The 19,516-nt window shown below is 63.6% G+C and overlaps 2 protein-coding genes across 2 annotated transcripts in view; both read left to right on the top strand.

The window, feature by feature from the left end:
• Positions 1 to 973: 973 nt before the first annotated feature.
• SRMS (src-related kinase lacking C-terminal regulatory tyrosine and N-terminal myristylation sites) lies at positions 974 to 15,175 on the top strand. Its single transcript, XM_046678981.1, has 9 exons — positions 974 to 1,330; positions 6,997 to 7,502; positions 11,184 to 11,305; positions 11,938 to 12,104; positions 12,839 to 12,980; positions 13,084 to 13,242; positions 13,704 to 13,885; positions 13,978 to 14,134; positions 14,370 to 15,175. The coding sequence occupies exons 1-9, from the start codon at positions 1,097 to 1,099 to the stop codon at positions 14,561 to 14,563; spliced, it is 1,863 nt and encodes a 620-aa protein (XP_046534937.1). The 5' UTR covers positions 974 to 1,096; the 3' UTR covers positions 14,564 to 15,175.
• A 2,704-nt stretch (positions 15,176 to 17,879) lies between these two features.
• The window catches only part of PTK6 (protein tyrosine kinase 6), a 17,355-nt gene continuing 15,718 nt past the window's right edge, over positions 17,880 to 19,516 (top strand). Inside the window, exon 1 of the mRNA XM_046679237.1 lies at positions 17,880 to 18,160. Within this exon, the coding sequence (XP_046535193.1) occupies positions 17,931 to 18,160 (230 nt within the window). The 5' untranslated portion in view covers positions 17,880 to 17,930. The remainder of the gene's footprint in view (positions 18,161 to 19,516) is intronic.

Raw genomic sequence — 19,516 nt, 5'->3', positions numbered from 1 at the left:
CCCGCTGTGTGCCGGGGGCTAGTGTGCCTTGCTCAACTCACTGGCTCCACGAGAAAAGCCCCATGAAGTGGAAAGATCCCGTCCCTCAGTCTCACAGACGGGGCACCTGGCTAAAACGCTGTGTAGTTGGCTCTCAATCCAGGGTTTGAGCCCAGCAGTTGACTCCAGAGCCTGACTCTCCTTCTGTACCCTGCCTCCCGACCCAGGATCCCCAGCTCTGGGTGTCAGTGGGAGGGGGCCAGTGCAGTCCACAGCTGGACACAACTGTGGTCCCCGGCTGGGCTGAGGCAGGCCACAAGGCCACAAGGACTGGAAAAGGGGCGAGCATCCCTGGCTGCCGTCCCAGGTCTCTGTCCCCCATAAGACGGTGAGACAGACCCTGCTGCTGGGCCAGGGGCTTCATGTGGGACATCTCAGGTTGTCCCAGCAACCCAGGGGTTGGAAGAATCACAGATGAGAGCTGACAGGTTGAGTGACTTGTCCAAGGCTGCACCCCCAGGTGGCAGAGTAAGGCTGGAACAAGTCGACCTCCCTCCCCAAAGGCCAGCCCTTGACCTTCCTGGGCCAAAGGAGCCAGACCAGGCCCTGAGCACAGCAGGGAGGGTATGGGCAAGGTGGAAGCAGACACCCCAGGACTCCTGGCCTAAGTCTCTCTCTGGCCAGAGGCTGGGGCGGAGCCTAACCGCCTCTGGACAGAACTCTTACTCCTGGGTCCGGCTACGCCTCAGGGATGTTCCCAGCCGCCGTCTCCCAAGTTGGAAACCGGCAGGGGGGTGGGTCGTGAACTCGGGGGGGAAGGGGCCGCCCTACCCAGGCCTACACCCTCCCGGGCCCTCCCGACCCCGCCTACACACCCCTTTCCCCCAGGCCCACCTCCCCGAGACTCGTGCCCTCCGCGCCCGCCTCCCCGCCGCGCCCGGCCTCCCTCGCGCACTTGCCCGGCCTCCGGAAGCGGGCGGCGCCGTGCGGCCGACTGTGCGCAGAGCCAAGGGCGCCCAGACTCGCGCCGCGGCGTCCCCGAGTTGCTGTGGGGACCGCGGGCCTTTGTGACGCCCCGCGGGGCCCGGGGGTGGGGCGGGGAGCCCCGGGAGTGAGAATGCGGGGAGACCCCGCCCGTCGGGCCCCCTCGACTGGAGGGGCTGCAGGAAGACGGCGCGGGCGCGCACTCTGGTCCCTGGATCCCGCCGGAAAGAACCGCTCGTCTCAGCCGGATCTCCAGCCCTGGACCCCAAACCCCGGGCTCAGCTTGGACGGAGCCGTCCGGAGGCTTCGCCCGGCGCCCCGACCTGCGAACCACCGCACGTGGCTTGGTCCGAAAGCCAGGCTCAAAGTAGGTTTCCACCGAGAGGAGTAGGCAGGCTGCCGCCCCTCGGCGCGGGGTACCCTGTCCCGGGGTCGTTCTGCGCCACAGCGCTTCCTCTCGGGGGCTTCCGGGGTAGGTTACCGGGAAGGGGGCTCCTGCTCCACCCCCTGCCCCAGCGCCGCCCCTGGACCCCCCCCGGAGGACCTGGGGAGAGGTGGCGACCACGTGAACAGGCAGGTAGGCGGGGCTGGTCGCTCCAGAGAGCAGACAAAGCGGCAGAGCCGGGAGAGAAGCCGCGGCTTCTGCCCAGCAGGTTTGCTGTCCTACCTTCGGCCTGCCCAGGCAGATGCCCCTAATCTGGCTCTGGACAAATGAGGTCTACACAGCTCCAGGGAGCCCCTCAGAGGAGTTCCCAGCCCCTTGAACCCCACCGGTAACCTCCAACTGGGACCTCAGGGATCTCTCAGCCAGCCTGGGGTCTCCCACTAGAACGTCAATCTCCGACATCCCAAAGTGCTCCTTGCTCCACCTTGGGGAGGGTGGAGGAGGCAGGGAGGCCCCTTGCCATCCTTGTGTCCACCCCCTCCGAGGTCAGTGGTGGGGCCCCTTCCAGGACAAGGTGTCTGTCACTGAGCTTCCCTCCCAGTCTTTTTTGTAGCCAGGGCCTTCCCCCATGGCACCCCCACTCCTCTGGTGACCCCACTCTTGGGAGAAGGCTTCCCCTGGCTAGGTGCCCATCAGCCTATCCTCAGGTCCAGGCCTGGGAGGGGAGGCCCCGGAGGCGCTGTCCTCTCTCCTCTCCCCGCCTTGGGCTCTAACTCAGTGATGGCTTTGTCAGTGCTGTTACTTAGGGGTCTGAGGGACAAGAGCCGGGTTATTTGGAAAGGAGGGTGCTGTCTGAAGGTCGAGGGGGGAGCCTGGCACCTGGAAAGGGGGGAGGAGATGGAAAGCAGGGGGAGGCAGACCCCAGCCCTGCAGCCCACCCAGAGAGGGAGTGGGGCAGAGCAGCCCTCCCCTCCTCTTCTGATCCAAGTGTGTCCTAAACCTCTGCCATCTCTGGCCCCACCCTCTTTTTTCTATTTCTTGTCCTTCAGCCAATTTTTTAAAATTAAACTTTTAATTTTCAGATAATTGTAGATTCACATGCGGTTGTAAGAAATAACACAGAGATCCTGTGTGCCCTTTGACCGGTTTCCCCCAGTGGAAACACCTTGCAGAACTGTGGACAGGATCTCACCAGGATAGTGACATCCACACATCCCCACAGGACCACCACATTGCCTTTCCTAGCCACGCACACTTCCCTCCCACCCCCAGCCTCTCCTTAGCTACTGGTAACCGCTAATCTCTCCTCCAACTCTAATTGTGCCCTTTCAAGAATCTTGTGTAAACGGAGCCATATGGGTGCAGCCTTTGGGGACTGGCTCCTTCAGTCTTGGGCTGTGCACCGCTAGTCTTTCATCTGTTAAAAGACAAAATCCAGTGGGGTAAATTCAAAGATTCAGTCAGCTTTATGAATCGGACAGCATCTCATCTTGCAATCAGGGAGATGCTCAGGGGTTACACAACATGGAAAGCTTCTCTAGTAAGGAGGGCAGGACAAGGAAAGGAAGTCAGCAGCAAGGAAAAAATGAAAGCTCATTGGAGGAAAGTAAAAGTGCAGGTCACAACAGCTCAGCGGCTTCTCATTGGCTGGGCTTGTTGCTGGGGAAAAAGGAAGTCTTCTTCCTCCTGCTGGAGCACTTCCTATTTGGGACTGCAAGATACTCTCTTCCTGTCGGGGTCTGTAATTGGCATCTTACTGTTGTAGTAATTGACTGAGGAGTGGCAGGGCGTCAGAGCTCCCCTACAGGCCTTCCCGACTCCAATCCCAGTTGAGGTTTCCTTTCTTAGTCCTAACACGTTGCTGGGGTGTTCCCAGGTGCAGACTGGCCTATATTCTGTCTTGCCTGACCCTGAGAGAAATGACCTGCAGCCACCAGGCTGTGCTATCCCTTGGTGGACGGAGCAACCCTGGGCCGTGAGGGTGGCGAGCCTGCTGGTTGTGGGGTCACAGCCCTGGGTCAGGGGGGTTCCCTCGACCAGAGAGGCCCCCAGAGGGATGAGCCCTCTCATTGAGCCCACAGGGTGGTGATGCTGGGCTGCCAGCCTCAGCCTGGATACCTGGGAAGCCCCTCCTCACCCCAGCCGACAGGGTCTGAATCCTCCCTCGGCCACTGCAGGCTCAGTGCTCTTACAGACGGGAAATCAAGGCAGAGAGGTTCAGCACCTTGCCCAAAGTCATACGGCCAAGAGTCTGCGAGCACGATTCCAACTCCATCATCTGAACTGTGGAAATTAATAGAAGAAACCTCAACTAAATCGGAGTGGGGAGGGCCTGCCAAGGAGCCCTGGCCCATCACACACCACCTATCACTCCAGACAGGAGACGGACTTGCACCTGGACAAGAAGCACAGCTACCTCACTGCTGCAGAAGATTTCTCTCCCGACCCGGCAACAGCCCAGCCAATGAGAAACACCACAGCCCAGCCAATGAGAAACACCGAAGCTCAGCCAATGAGAACAGTGCGTTTCAGCCAATGAGAAACGCCACAGCCCAGCCAATGAGAAATGCCGCAGCTCAGCCAATGAGAAATGCCACAGCCCAGCCAATGAGAAACATTGCATTTCAGCCAATGAGAAAGGCCACAGACCAGCCAGTGAGAAACACCACAGCCCAGCCAATGAGAAACACCGAAGCTCAGCCAATGAGAAACGCCACAGCCCAGCCAATGAGAAACGCCACAGCCCAGCCAATGAGAAATGCCACAGCCCAGCCAATGAGAAACGCCACAGCCCAGCCAGTGAGAAACACCACAGCCCAGCCAATGAGAAATGCCACAGCCCAGCCAGTGAGAAGCCGTTGCCCCCCAATCTGTTCCTCTCCCCACAATGGACTTTCCTCTGGAACAGCCCCTCCCTCTCTCCCTTTTCTCTGTAAGAGCAGATCCTCCTTTGCTCTCTGGGTTTGCCTGTGGTTCACCATAGCTTGCAGGGTCTGAGTTGCAATTATTTTGGATATTACCAAATAAACTTGTTCTGAGGTAAAATAATAGGCAAATTTGCTGAAGTTGACAGAGCCCAGCCAGAGCTGTCCTGCTCCGGGCGTCCTCCCCCTCACTCACACACCTACCCACCCCCCCAGCACAGTCCCTGTGGTTAGGGCCCATGGAGGAGGTGAGGCTAATGGGAGATGAGTGGCAGAGTCAGGGGAGGGGCCGTCCTTGGGACTGGGCGTGGGGCCGGTGGCTGGACGCTGGTGTATCAGGTGGCTGAGGTGAAGAAGGGGACAGAGGGGGCCAGAACCTGCAGGTCCAGGGAACACAAATCACAGTGCAGGCAGCTGGGCCTACAGGGGCTGGGGACTCAGAGAGCCGACAACCGGAGGGACAAAACCAGCTTTTGTGGCCTCTGGTAACCAACACTGGCCGTGAGTGGTGCAAGGACGACAGGTGTTCAGAGGGGAAAGGTGAATGAGGAGAGGTGATCTGGGGGTTTGTGGGGTGGAGGGCCCAGTCAGAGGGGTGGTGATGTGGGGTACTCCCTGCAGAGGCCTCTGCACCGGGCCCATGAGGAGGAACCTCTCTCCGTCTTGGGGAGAGGGGCTCCTTCAGACCATCTGTCCTGGTCGCCAGGGGATGGGCTAGGCGTTCTTTGTGAGCTGGGTCTCCACCGCCCAGCGCAGGTCCTGTTAGAAAATGTCCCCGCTCTGACCTGGAGCAGGGATGCACAGAGCCCTGTCTCCTCGTCGGAGCAGGAGGAAGACCCCGCCCCGCCATGGGTCTCTGTCTGTAGCAGCAGAGTGGGCAGCCCTCTGTGCTTGGTCCCCTGATCCACTCTCTGGGCTTTTCTGTGGGGCAGGGTCCCTCCCCGCCCACCCTGATCGCCAGAGGCAGTGTGCTGAGTCCCAGAGGCAGAGACCCTGTGGCTTTGAGGGACTGGGAGTGTCCAGGAGGAGCCTGCGTCCAGTGCTCTGAGTGCATGACCCTGAGGGTGGTCCACACAAGTGGGACCCTCCCACCATCCAAGGAGGCCTCCCTGCGGCCATGGGGTCAGGCTTCCTAGGAGGAGAAGCAGAGCAGGTTTCGAGGATGTAAGGAAACTGGTGTGCAAAAACCCAAACTTGCACGCACGCGGGAGGAACAGGTGGCTCGGTGGAGGCCTCAGGCCCTCCCAGGGGCTCCCCTCAATGTTGTGTTTGTAAATATCTTCTTCTCTATACTGCCCCCCCAACAGGATGAGTCTCAATTCCAGGGAGCCTGCCCTTTGGGACCCCGGGCCCCCTCCAGATACCAGACGTGTATCATTGCCATGCTACAGTTTGTAAATTGTACAAGCCGCTCACACAGGCATGTGCCCCAGGAAGCAAACGGAGTGCGTTTCAGAGAGAAATGACCTGCTGCAGCTCTAGGGGAGGTGGATGGGTATGTGGCTCCTCAGGGGTCAGACAGTCAGCACACCTGTTGCCGGTGCCTGTTCAACCACAGATCACAAACATTCCGGCCTGAGCCAGTGTGGGATTTGGAAGGAGGATCTGCAGCTGTCATGAAAGGGTGTGGGCTCAATAAAGACCACCGGGTGCTGAGGGGGCTGCACTGGGGGAGGCCAGCTGGGAGAGAAAGAGCCTGCAGGCTGCCCCGGGCTGGGACCCTGCCCCACAGACCCCACCCCAGGGCCCGCTGGAGACCAGGCTGGCTGGGGTTTGCTCTCCCCACCCAGCCAGAAGCAGAGGCAGCCTGGGCAGCTAGCTGCTTCAGTGTGCAGGGGTCCTGGTGCTGTCCAGGGAGAGGACGAGGAGGGGGTGCAGGCCCAGGGTGGACTCACCCGCTGTCCAGTCTCTGCCACTGGCGCCCACTTCATATCCCTGGGCTGGAAGTGAGATGTCAGCACTGCCTCCTCCCTGCAGTGGCTGTTGGGCGTCCCCAGGCCCAGGTGGCCCAGAAGTCGTATCAACTCATCATCTGTGCATCTGTCAAGCACTCACTGTGTTCGCTGAGTCCCCTGCAATTACCACCAGCTTCCCTCTTAACGTAAAACTTGGGCACAGAGAGCTTGCCTCACGTGTCCGAAGTCGCACAGGCAGTGGTGGAAGGCCAAGGTGGCCCCAGCTGTCCCCACCCAAGCCCCACCTGGAGCCTTTGCTGCAGCGGCTGCCAGCTGGGCGTGTGTGCCTCTGCCCTGCACAGGGTTTGTACGATGTTAGCAGGTTTAGCCAACATTGAAAGAAGCAGGCAGTTAACCACACAAGTGCAGCTCACTGCTAGGTGACAGTGCTGTGCCCGTCACGGCGCCCACTTCTCCGAGGCGGGGCTCAGGGCCAGGCAGGCGTGAGGGGCGCTAGCGCGGCACCCTTTCTCCCTTTGTCGGCCTTGCCGCCCAGTAGGGCCGGGCCGTCGCCCCTCCCTGGGCCGGGAGGTGGGGGGTGGGGACGGAGAGAGGGGGCTGCCCTGTCCGGAGGCTCCGCCCAGCACGACCCGCCCCCGGCCCGTCCCCGGCCCTGAGCAGTCTGGACGAGTGGTGCCCACAAGACGCCCTGGAGCTCGAGGAGAGGAGCTGCTGTGTGTGACCGTGGGCTGGAGGGCCACCTCGCGCCCCGCCCGGCCTGCACACCTGCCCGTGTTCGGTGGCCTGATCCCCCCACCCCCGCCAGCAGGGACGCCGCTCTGCGAGGCTTCCCGCTTGCCGTCCCACCGGCCCTTCCAGTTTCTCCCGCGTCGGACGTCGGAGCCCCGCGCTGCGGTCCCTCCTCTGCAGGGCCCCATGCACTCGGCGGCCCGCGGCCCGACGCCCCGGGAGCATGGAGCCCTTTCTCAGGAAGCGGCTGACCTTCCTGTCCTTCTTCTGGGACAAGATCTGGCCGGCGGGCGCGCCGGACGACGGCATGCCGCGGTTCCCCGACGCGGGCACCGACGCCGAGCCGGAGCCCCCCGCCGCGGAGCCCCGCAGCCCCCCGGCGCGCGCGCAGCTCTTCAGGGCGCTGTACGACTTCACGGCGCGGTGCGCGGCCGAGCTGAGCGTCCGCCGCGGGGACCGGCTCTACGCGCTCAAGGAGGACGGCGACTACATCTTCGCGCGCAGGCTCTCGGGCCCGCCCAGCGCCGGGCTGGTGCCCGTCGCCTACGTGGCCAAGGCCACCCCTGAGACGCTCTCAGACCAACCGTGAGTACCATCCCTCTCTGGGGTGTCAGGAGTAAGCGCAGGACTGAGTCTGGGGATGGGCCGTCCAGGATCCTTCAATCGTGCGTCCATTCATCCCATGGCCACTCCCCCAGGCCCTGCCACACAGCCCTGAGCAGGCACACAGGTGTGGTGCAAGGACGGTAGTCGCTGTGCTCTGATACTGCTAAGAGAGACAGTGGCTGGGACTCCGGCCGGAGTAGTCAGGTCCAGTGGGGAATCAGCGGGATGGTGTGTATGGATGCCACTGCCGGGCACCCAGCCTGGCAGTCACTCTGGGAAGCTGCCCGCCCGCCCGGCCTTCCTGCTCTCACATGGGCACTCAGCCCTGACGTTAAACGTTCTGAGGGTCTCCCCTTCCACACCGTTTGCTGAGTGGTCACTGCTTGTAGGGCAGGGGGCTAGGGTCCCGGATGCAGTTCCAAGTGGGACAGACACAGCCCCTATTCTCCTGGGCTCCCAGTGAGGACATGAGTGAGCAGAGAGACCATCCAGTTGTCCCTTGTGCTGTGGGGGGGGCGAGGCGGTGGCTGGGGTGGGAGCTGATAAGCTGGATCAGAGAGCTGTGTTCACTCTCTCCTCCCTCCTGTCCACAGTCACTAGCCCCCGTCTCCCCTGCACTGGGCCGGGAAAGGGGCAGACAGGGCCAGGGCCCTGGCCTTAGGGATTGCTCCCAAGGAGACTTGTTTGGGGAGTGGACATAGGTGAGGGGAGCCCGCCCATTCCCCCCAGAGTGCCCGAGGCTCCTAGGGCTGGGGCAGTCCACAGGCAGGGAGTGGCTGGCAGGGACACCTGGCTGTTTGCAGGCCAGTCTGCAACCACACAGCAAGGAAGACAGGTGGGGGCTTTCCCAGAAGGCTCCTCGGAGGGGGTGACCTCTTGGCCCAGGCTCAGGGTCCACAGGACAGGATAGCCTCCTGGCACAGCTTTGTGCCAGCTCCGAGCCGGGCCTTGCCATACAGCGCTGGACATGGTGGGCAAGCCTCAAGCCTTTGCCTCAAACCTTGGAGTGGCCTCTACTTGTCTTTCCCCTGAATGCAGTGGGCCAGCCAGGATGTTGTGACCATTGCAATCTTCAATGTCTAGATGGATGGGGCAGTGGGGGACCCTCGGCAGAGACGCTGCCTACTAGCCCCAGTGTACACGGAGGCAGTGTGCTGGGTGAGAACAGGCCAGAAGCTGGTTGGTGAGCAGGTTGAGCAAAGCCAGGCCCCGCTGCCCAGCCCAGCCGCCCAGACCTCACCCTGGTGCGGGCCCCTGGTCCTGCACCCAGCCTGGCCAGGCCTGAGCCCTGGTGTGTCCACTGCAGACCAGCATCAGGTCTCAGCTTCACCTAGGCCACCTCCAGCCTCCGGGGGGCCCCTTGGCACTTCCAGGGTCTCTTGGGGGATTTGCATGTGGTGGGGGAAGCCTGAGCCACAGGAAGACGTCTTCCAAGGGTACTCCGGGCCCCCACTCAATGCCTAGCCTGCCAGGAGAAATGGGTGGGACTGAGCAGCCATTGTGATGGGGAGGGGTCCCACAGTCGCCCCAGGTGTGGAGGACAGACCCTGTGAGCAGCTTCTGGAGGCGGCTGGTGGGGCTCGCAGGGGAGGAGGCGCTGCTGGGAGGAAGAGCTAATGATTGTTTGCCTGGGCTGGAGATGAAAGGGCTGACCACTCTCAAGGTGTCATTAGCCCTAGACACCTGGCCGCCTGTCCCTGGGGCCAGACCAGCGGGCGGTGCGGGGAGAGGCCCCTCAACCTCGACCGTGAGGCCTCTGCTCACAAACTGCCCCCTCGATCCTTATCTTGTCCACTGCACCGTGGCCCAGGGAGAGACCCTGAGGCCCAGGATGTGCACAGGGCACAGCCCTCCGGGCCTGATGTGGAGCTCCAGGGGAGGGTCGGGGCTGGGGAGCCTCTGCTTCTCCTCCTCCCACACAGCCCTGCTGCCCTGGGAGGGTCCCCTGTAGCCCCTTCACAGGTGAGAGCTCAGGGGGCCCTCCGTGGGCGGAGCCTGCCCGCCTCCTGCTGCCAAATCAATGTGTCACCACAACAAGCTCGTTGCCCCCCAGCCTGCTGGCCAACCTGATCTCATCTCAGGGGGCCCACGTCCACACGTCCTTGACCCTGCCCCGCCGGGCCTGCGGGTTTCACCTCCTGACCTTTCTCAGGCCTCTGCCTCCACCCCCATCACCACCCCCTGCCTGTCTCCGGCTCCTTGCTCCCTCCAGCCCCAGCCCGGCCCACCCTGGCTCTGGCCATGTTGGTTCCTGGTCCCTCCTCGCAGCTCCCAGGGTGGGCACAGGTCTTTGTGCCAGGCTCAGGCCTGTCTCTCCCTCCTGCCCAGCCCTGCCCGTGCCCCAGGCTCCAGCAGCACCTACCCACCGTGCAGCGCTGCCCACCACCTGTCTTTCTGGGGGCCCCGCCTTGTGTTGACTCCCTTTGAGTCGTGCTTTGGGCCTTCTAGGATCCTTGCTGGTGCTGCACACCCCTGGGCTTCTGAGAGCCAACTCCCACAGCCCCCAGATCCCTGTGCTCGCCCCGTCAGGGTGGATGAGGGGCTGTGCTCCCAGGACTGTCTCTGAGCTGCTGTGGCTCCCCCTTGAGGGACAGGCCTGCTGTCACCAGGTCCCCGGAAGCTCCAGGAAGTGGGAGCCTCCAGGGTGGGAAGCTGACTCAGGGGTGGGGTTCCCCTCCCTGGGCCTTGGGGAGCAGACACAGGCAATAGGGTGGGGCCAGGGGCTTTTCTGTTTCCTTCCAAGAATGTGAAGTCAGGGAGCCGCACCTGGCATGACTCAGGTGGGCTGCCAGCCCCAGTGGGGTGTCTAGTGGGGGAGCCCCAGACGGGCCCCTTCCTTGCCTGGCACCACACTCGGGATTGAGGGCTCCTGGTCTCTGGGAGTCCCACGTGGACCAAGGAGCAGGCACCTAGAGTGGTCTCAGCCTGCTTGGCATCATGAGGGGAGCGTCTCTATATGGACAGAGGGCCAGGGGCTTGGGCCGGCCTGTGCTGGGCAGGTCTTGAGCCTCCCCCAGTGTCCCCAGCCTCTCCTGCCCACCCCGCTCAGGCCACTTCCTCTGGGGCCGTCCCGGCCTCTTGGGGACCGAGGCCTGTTTCTCTCACTTCTTCTTGCTGACCTCCCAAGGCATGTGGTCCCACCCAGCCAGGTGGCACCTGTGGTCCTCTGTGCCACACCAGCTGGCACTCCTGGGCAGCTTGTCAGGCCCTGATTCCCATGGGCCCCCTGCCCCTGCAGGGGCTCAGCAGGCTGGACTTCGGAGGGTTCTGCCTGTGGCCAGGGCTAATTGTTAGTTCATGGCCAGGGCTGGTGGTCACTTTATGAGCAGAGCTAATGGAGAGCCCATGGCTGAGGAGAGTGGACAGTCTCACCTGACGCAGGTCACTGCTGGTGGCTGTCAGCTCGGTGCCAGCCCACGCAGTCCTTCTGTTCAGTCCCGATGACCCCAGAGTGAGCACTGGAGGCTGGGGCAGGTCCAGATCCTGGACTGCGATCCCAGCATCAGGCACCTGGTGCCCCTTCTCTGAGAGACAGTGAGACAGTTGGGGCTCCGCCCTGCTGCCTGCATGGAGCAGGCCTCTGGGGCCCCTGACCGGTGTGGGGGCAGTGGTCACTCAGGGCTGGGCCTGTGTGGTGACCGCCACGCCTGTCCCTTGCAGCTGGTACTTCAGTGGCATCAGCCGAACCGAGGCCCAGCAGCTGCTCCTGTCCCCGGCCAACGCACCAGGGGCCTTCCTGGTTCGGCCCAGCGAGAGCAGCCACGGGGACTACTCGCTGTCAGGTATGGGGGTGGCCCTCGCACCCCCGTCCCCACAGGAGGCACCTTGCCCAGCCCCCGCCAGGCCGGAATACCCTTGACCCGGGGGTGGTGGCTCCCCAGGTAGTCCAGCCCCGGCATGCCCGGCCCTACCTCGGGCCTGACGGCACCCACGCTGGTCTCCCCCAGTTTGCTCTCTCACTCACTCACTCATTTATTCACTCATTCACTCATTCACTCATCCATGGGTTCACTGACTCGCTCACTCATTCCCTCATCCACGTGTTTACTCACTAACTCTCTCACTTGTTCCCTCATACACATGTTCACTCGCTCACTCACTCACTCTTTCACAGTCCCCCCTTGTTTCATTCACTTAGTCACCGACTAGTTAATTCACCAAGAATCCGTTGAGTGCCTACTCTGTGCTCTGTGCTCACTGTTGGCAGAGCCTCCCAGGGCCCCTCTCACTACCCCTCTGGCCTGCACTGCCCACACTCCCTCCTTCTCCACGCAGCTCTGGTCATCTCAGGGCCCACAAGGCCAGATCTGAGCCAGGCCCCCCGGAACGTTGTAGGGCTCATCTGGCTGGGATGGCGGGAGGATCCGGGTCAGGCTGCAGCCAAGACACGGCCTCCATCTCTGTGCCCTCCCAGTCAGGGCCCAGGCCAAAGTCCGCCACTACCGCATCTCGACGGCAGCTGACGGCGGCCTCTACCTGCAGAAGGGCCGGCTTTTCTCCAGCCTGGAGGAGCTGCTCACCTACTACAAGGCCAACTGGAAGCTGATCCAGAACCCGCTGCTGCAGCCCTGCGTGCCCCAGGTGGGCCCAGCCCTGCCCCTGCCACCTGCCAGGCTGCCCCTCACCAGGCCTCAGACACTCCCCAACATGCATCCAGGGGGGTGAGCAGGGCAGCCGGCCTGGGCCTGACTCTGGGTGCTGCTGCGGGGTCTGATAAGGCCTGGGAGCACCCGGTGTCCCAGCAAATCCTCCGCACTCCGGTTGGGGCCCTGTCCCAGGGTTGGGTGTGCTCTCTGGGGATCCCGGGGTGGAGGGAGATGGGACTTGTGGTATGCCCTCCCTCTCCATGTCCACCTCTGCAGGGGAGCAGCAAGAAGAACAGGGGCGAGTTTGGGGAGGTGTCTGGGGAAGGTGCCCACAGCAGCCCCAGGCCCCAGGGTGGAAGCTGTGGGAGGAGACGCTGATCAGGACGATGCCGCACCTGGGCTGGAGCTGCAGTATTCCCATGACTGTCCCTGAGGAGCAGTGCTGTCGAGGGACCGGGATAGCCATCTGATTCCTCTGGTCTCTTAATGACAGCCAGGAAGGGGCAGTAACGAGTGTTTGTGGGCGGATGTCCACCTCCAGCAAAGGTGCCACTTGGCCCGGAAGCAGGTGGGGCCAGGCCTCTGGCAGTCGGCACCCGGCCAGGGCCGGCGTTGAGCCTGTGGTGGGGGCGGAGGTGCCAGTGGCCTGGTGCCCCCAGGAGACACTGCCTGCTCTGCCGGGGGAACAGCAGGCAGAGGCAGAGGCGCTGAGTGCCCCCACCCCTGCAGCAGCCCCCCAGGCAGGACGAGTGGGAGCGGCCGCGCTCCGAGTTCACCCTGAGGAGGAGGCTGGGCGAGGGCTACTTCGGGGAAGTGTGGGAAGGCGTGTGGCGCGGCTCCGTGCCAGTGGCGGTCAAGGTCATCAGATCAGGTGGGTGAGGGCCCGCCCACCCCTGCTGGTCCCACCCTCTGACCCCAGAAGCCCTGGGGACGGTGGCGATGGGCAGGCTCTGGAGCGGTGCCCTCTCCCGCAGCCCACATGAAGCTCGCTGACCTCGCCAAGGAGATCCAGACGCTCAAGAGCCTGAGGCACGAGCGCCTCATCCGGCTGCACGCCGTGTGCTCCGCTGGCGAGCCTGTGTACATCGTCACCGAGCTCATGCGCAAGGGCAACCTGCAGGCCTTCCTGGGCAGTGAGTGTCCGCCCCTGCCGGCTGCCTGGGGTGGCCTGCATCCCTGCCACAGCCATAACCACCCGGCCCAGGGTTGACAGTGGCACCCGCTTCCTTCCCTGCAGGGACCTGCAGTGGTGCACCAGGCCTTTTGGTTGGACGTTTGACTGTCCAGGCCCAGAGGGCTGTGGTGGGCTCTGGTCAACAGCAGGTTCAGGGTCCCGGGTCTGGGCCGGGCCTGGGCCTTACAGAGGGACAGTGAGAACACTGCGGTTCCAGGCTGGGCAGAGTGCGGGCGGGGAGGGCCCAGTCCCCGAACAAGGTCAACGTGGACCCAGCCCAGCCTGGCGTGCCCCCTCTCTGCTTTGGCCGTTCTCTGTCCCTGGTCCCTGCTGGAGGCCCGGGCAGGTTAAGGAGCAGCTTGCACAGAAGGACGTGACGGGTGCAGACGCCTGCTCCTGACTGTCGGCCCTGCCCTTCAGGTCCCGAGGGCCAGGCCCTGAGCCCGCCTCTGCTGCTGAGCTGTGCCCGCCAGGTGGCCGAGGGCATGAGCTACCTGGAGGAACGGCGCATCGTGCACCGGGACCTGGCCGCCAGAAACGTGCTCGTGGGTGACGACCTGACCTGCAAGGTGGCCGACTTTGGCCTGGCCCGGCTGCTCAAGGTCAGTTCGAGTCGCTGCCCCTGCTGGGTGGCAGAGTCGCCGGGAGAGGAGGGGCCACTCCGCCCACCCCTCCCCTGTCTCCCCTCACCCAGGACGACATCTACTCCCCGAGCAGCGGCTCCAAGATCCCTGTCAAGTGGACGGCGCCCGAGGCAGCCAACTATCGCATCTTCTCCCAGAAGTCGGACGTCTGGTCCTTCGGGGTCCTGCTCTATGAGGTCTTCACCTATGGCCAGTGTCCCTATGAAGGTGGGTCACGAGGCAGCCCCGGTGGGGAGGTGAGGCCTCTCCTGGAAAGGGGTAGTGTGAGGGAGGAAGCGAGGGGTCCAGCCCGAGGGCGGAGGCACACCCCACCCTGGAGGTCGCTGACCCTCAATGCTGCCCACTTGACAGGGTCCGGCCAAGGGCTGGGGGGAGGTCTCCACGGTGACCCTGGGCAGAAGCAAGGCAGCCCCTGCCTAGCCCCTCTCCTCGGCTCCCCCAGGAATGAGCAACCACGAGACGCTGCAGCAGATCATGCGAGGGTACCGCCTGCCGCGCCCAGCAGCTTGCCCGGCTGAGGTCTACTTGCTCATGCTGGAGTGCTGGCAGGACAGCCCCGAGGAGCGGCCGGCCTTCGCCGTGCTGCAGGAGAAGCTGGGTGCCATCTGCAGTTGCCTCCACCCTGCCCTCATGTGACCACCCAGGCTGCTGAGGCTGCGGCCGGGCCCCTCGCTCCCGTTGGGCGTACCCCTGCATGGTGGTTGCCGTCAACATGTACGGGGGTGCCAGACCGCCCGGAACCATTGCCAGCCTGTGGAGCCTCTGGCTGTGGCCTCACGCCCTGACACAAACACTGACATGCACATGTATGTGCACAGGAGGCAGACACACAGACACCCACTCGGACTGGGGACAGGCTCATGTCCTCTGTGCAGTGTGACCATTGTCCCCGGTGAGGGACGACTTCAGTATAGAAGGCCAAGTGGAGCCCAAATTTTCCCTGGCCTCAGGGAGATGCTGGCGGGAGAAGCCCTGGGCCTGGGCCGAGGCCCCTCCACGCGTGCCTGCTGCCCTGTGCCCCCTTGACCCCTCCCAGGGTTAAGAACGAGGGGCAGGGCTTCCCAGTTTTCTCCAGAGTCCTGCCATGGCCTTGTTGCAGCAGTGGTGCTGGGCTCCCAGGCAGCCCTGGGCACTGGCCCACATGGCACATACTGGGCATATGCCGGGGCGTGGCCACCATCTCCCACGGGCACACAGGTCCCCGTGTGCAGACCCCAGCACGTGGGAAGGCCACACTCAATAAATGTTATCGACTGACTCAGACGCATGCAGGCTTGGCTCACTCATGGGCAGCAGCCACCCGCACGAGAGCAGAAGCTGGGGCTGATCTGGGGGCCCTCCCCCCAGCTGCCTTATCCTGGCGGGGGGCAGCCGACCCTCATATGGTCCAGGTTCCCACCCAGGGCATTTTGGCGTCCAGAGCAGGGACCCAGAGGCAGCACTACCCCTGGGCCGTGGGCAGGACCCAGGCATGAACAGCCAGTTCCGTCTCCCTGGGGTCTGGAGCAGAGACGACCGCTGGCACTGGAGGAGGAGCCTGGGTCAGGCCGCAGGGAGGTCAGTGGTGGCCAGGCGGCTGTTTCTGGGGTCGGGTGACCCTTGAGGTCAGTTCTTTGGGGACGGGGCAGAGGTCAGAGAGGCAGAGCCTTTGTCTCCTGGTGCCGGTCCAGGAGCCAGCCGCCCGGGCTGTGCAGAGGCAGGCGGGGTCAGGGTGGAGGCCGCCGGGTGGGGGCAGCTGGGTGACAGCTAGCTCTTTGAGAAAACGGAAGCAGCCTTGATGCGTGGCTTTTGGGGTTTCCGGGGTGTGACTGCTCCCCCCGGGGGGATTTCAAGCCACTGCTGACACCACCAAATGAGGAGTTGGGCAGGACGTGAGCTGTTGGTTGTTGCTCACCCTGCCTGGCTCTGGTCACCATGAGATGGACAAATGGAGGGGCCGGGGGACTGGGCAGGTGGGGTCTGTGTTCAGGGTCCCCGACCACCACCCTCCTGGGAGCCCCACGCTGGCAGCTGTGCCCCAGAAGGCCTGTGGGGACCGAGGGGCAGAGCATGCAAGGCCTCACTGAGCTCACTTTTCCCTGGAGAGAACAGGCACCATGTGCAGTTTGGGCTCAGCTCTGGGCCGTCAGAGGCCAGTCAGCCCCTCACCACTGACCACAGGCCCCGCCCGTGGGCTGGCACTGGAGGGAGCTGGGACCCTCGAGAGATAAGTGACCCACCCAGGGGCCACTTAGATGCTCCGAGAACAGTGGGGGATGTTCCCAGAGGGGAGGGCAATGGGGGAACCACAGGTGGGGGTGGCACCCACGGGTGAGGCCGCTTCAGGGCCCCCATGACCCTGGCTGTGGGTCAGGGCCGAGTGGGGAGAGGGCAGAGCCCCTAGGAGCCCTGGGCGTCGGGCCGGAGCTGCTGTGACTGGGGCAGATGGTCAGACCAGGAGAATTGAGCCTGAGACTTTTGGGACTCCGGCAGCTTAGCTGAAGCCATGCCCTGGCCTGTGGCCCTTGACCCCTTCCATCCTGTCCCAGGACAGCTGAGGGCCAGCTCTGGCTGGTGGCTGAGAGTATGAGGGCTGGAGCTGAGCTCCTCGGTTCTAGGCGTTTCCTCGACACGTGAGCAGCGGTGTGGGAGCAAGGGGCTCCAGCCTCCGCGAAGGGCTGGCCTCTGCTTCCTGCAGCTGCAGTGCGGAGTGATGGGCTGGGCGGGCGCCTCCAGGGAGGGGATGTGCTGGGCGCGGACCAGCTGGAGAGGCGGTGTGCGTGGGGGTCACTGGCTCATTCCTGGGGTGTCTCGTCAGCCACAGGCTGAGCAGGTTTGGTGCTCTGGCCTCCGGGAGGGGCCGGGGACTTTCGGTCCTGACGCTCTCCTGCTTCCTGGTGCAGCTCAGGCAGAGTTGGGGCACATCTGCGCCCAGCGACACGCCTCGGCCCCCTGGACATGGGCTCCTGGGCCAGCCCGAGGGCTGAGGGGACTGGAGCATGTTGCTGAGCGGTGAGGGCAGGCACGCAGCAGCCGGGGGGCACCTGGGAGCCCCCTGGGCCCCGACACAGGGCCCAGCTGTCGTCTGCCCCCTCTAAGCCCTCCCTGCACCTCCCTCTGGTGCCCCTTCGCCACCTGGGGCAGAACTGAGCTGGGCTGCCCAGCTCATAGTATGTGCATGAACTTGTTAAATGACACACTGTCCTTAAATAGTAATTCCTGTCCTTAGCCTCGAATGGAGTGAGTGGCGCCACTGCTGTCTTTTCAGTCAAAGGGAAGGTGCCAACATGTAGGTTTCATAGGTGATGCTCCCCTGGCCGTTTGTCCTCACGGCCCTCCCGCCTGGGGGCAGGGTCTCTGCACGCCCTCTCCTCCGGAGGCTGGTGCACAGGACAGCTGCGAGTGGGGTGGGCTCCGTGGGGGAGGGAGAGGCAGCCAGGACGCGGGGAGAACCTTCGGGGATGGGAAGGGAGGCGGCGCTCCTTGGGGGGCTTCTGGCAGTGATTGCTGGGAGCTTGCTGTCCTCTGTCTGGATCAGGCCCAGCAGCCCTGGGACGTTTGGGAAGGGCCTTGTCTCTCCCCTCGCCCTCCAGCTCCAAGATGCACCCCGCCTGGGTTCCATTTTCACCTGAGTGCCCACCAGTCCCAGCAGTTACTCCGCCCTCCTTCCCCCTGGCCTCAGGTCCAGCCGTGTGGCCAGGGGCAGCTTAGTGGCCGGTTGGTGAGCAGGTTTCCCACAGCATATGTGCAACAGCAGTGCCAAGACTGACCTGGACATGGTGGGTAGGAGGACAGGTGGGGCTGTGGGGCCCTTAGGGTGGAGCTAGGGTGCCTGGGGAAGCCCTGGAGAGGCCAGCCCCGGGGCATGGGTGTGGCCGACCTGGCTTGGCTGCCTTGTCACAGGGAAGTGGGCTGGCTCCTTGGCTGGGTGGGGATGGCCCGTCACTCCCAGCCAGTGGTGCCGGCAGCCGGCACAGTGACAGGTGGTGAGGCCAGGTGACCAGGTCCTGCCACTGCACCCACCATGGCGTCCTGGGGCCAGGCACACCTGGGACCCAAGTACGTGGGCCTCTGGGACTTCGAGGCCCGGACAGAGGAGGAGCTGAGCTTCCGGGCAGGGGACCTCTTCCACGTGGCCAGGAAGGAGGAGGAGTGGTGGTGGGCCACACTGCTGGACGAGGCGGGCATGGCCCTGGCCGAGGGCTACGTGCCCCACAACTACCTGGCCGAGAAGGAGACCGTGGAATCTGAGCCGTGAGTGTCCCTGTGGCCCTCGTGGCTCACTCCAAGGTGCCCCCACTCCCTGGGCCCTGCGGCCCCTGGAGAGCTCTGGGCAGGGTGACCATGGGACAGAGCTCTGTGCTGCTGTGGCGGTGCTTAGGGCAGGGCAGGTGTGCTGGGCTGGCCCCTGGGAGGCCAATGAGGGTGGGGACCCATAGCTCCATCTCCCTGTGTCCCCCAGTCAGGACTGGACCCCTGGGAGCGCTAACTGGGCTTTTGCTGAGTGACATATGGGGATTGGGGGCTGTTGAGGCATGTGGCTTCTTCCCTGGGCTCCACCAGGGTGCCAAGACCCAGAGAGGACAGAAGGGTTGGCAGTGGGCTTCCGGGTGGCTGGCTGACAGAGATGAGGTACGCAGGGGAGACTGAGGCAGGAGTGGGACTTTTGGGGAGGGAAGCTTCACTCACCTTCCAAACAACCCGAACCAGCTGTGTGACCCAGTTGGAGGGAGCCCAAAGGCCATTGTGCCAGGCCCGCCCAGGGCGTGGGCCAAGGCGTTTGCTCCCTGCATCCTCACAGCTGCCTGGTACTGGCTAGGCAGCTCCCGGAGGCGGTGGCCAGCCCTGAGGGTCTGCCCAGGAAGCTTGGACCACAAGGGGAAGCCTGGCAAGGGCATGTCCATGGCGACCTGAGGTGGTTCCTCTGAGATCTGGGTGGGGTGGGTCCAGCAAGAGGAACACCCGTTGCCTGCCAGTGCTCCTGTGATCCCCATTTCACACTGATTGAGACCAGCTGTGTGCTGGGAGAGCACGTGAACACATGCAGGGGCTCCCTCCTACTGAAGGGAGATGAGCAGAAAACAAGCACAGTCTTAAACAGGACAGTTTCAGAAGGTGGAGTTCCATGCAGGGGTAATGCAGGGTCGCCATGGCTAGTGCAAAGGCCCTGAGGCCCTGAGAACCCAGCACATTTGAGAAGCTGGAAGGAGACAGGGTGGTTGGAGGGGTGAGTCAATGAGAGAGATTCGAGAGCACTGGATCAGTCAGGGGCAGGGCGTGGACCCCCAGGGGCTCTGTAAAGACAGTAGCCTTCTGTGAAGGGGCCCAAGTTCCAGTGATGCCTAAGAGAGCTGGGGGACCAAGGACAGAGCAGCGGGCAGCAGAGGTCACCTGGGGAGCTCCAAAGCCCTCACCCTGCAGTCCAGAGTCAAGAGCTCATTCATGCCCTGGGGCTGGGAGCTGGTGTGTGCGAATTCCTGTGAGTGTGTGTGCGCGAATGCCTGTGAGCATGTGTGTGAATGCCTGTGAGCCTGCAGGTGCATGTGTGTGAGCGTGTGTGTGAATGCCTGTGAGCCTGCAGGTGCATGTGTGTGTGAGTGTGTGTGAATG

This window comes from Equus quagga, chromosome 12, assembly GCF_021613505.1.
Source record: "Equus quagga isolate Etosha38 chromosome 12, UCLA_HA_Equagga_1.0, whole genome shotgun sequence".
Lineage (NCBI taxonomy): Eukaryota > Metazoa > Chordata > Mammalia > Perissodactyla > Equidae > Equus > Equus quagga.
The sequence above is the reverse complement of the archived record's forward strand: the minus strand, read 5'-3'. Positions and strand labels throughout refer to the sequence as shown.

Coding starts and splice junctions, on each gene's coding strand:
- SRMS (XM_046678981.1), top strand. CDS start 1,097: ATGCGGGGAGACCCCGCCCGTCGGGCCCCCTCGACTGGAGGGGCTGCA. Junction 12,981..13,083: donor GGTCAAGGTCATCAGATCAG/GTGGGTGAGGGC, acceptor CCTCTCCCGCAG/CCCACATGAAGCTCGCTGAC. Junction 14,135..14,369: donor TGGCCAGTGTCCCTATGAAG/GTGGGTCACGAG, acceptor CGGCTCCCCCAG/GAATGAGCAACCACGAGACG.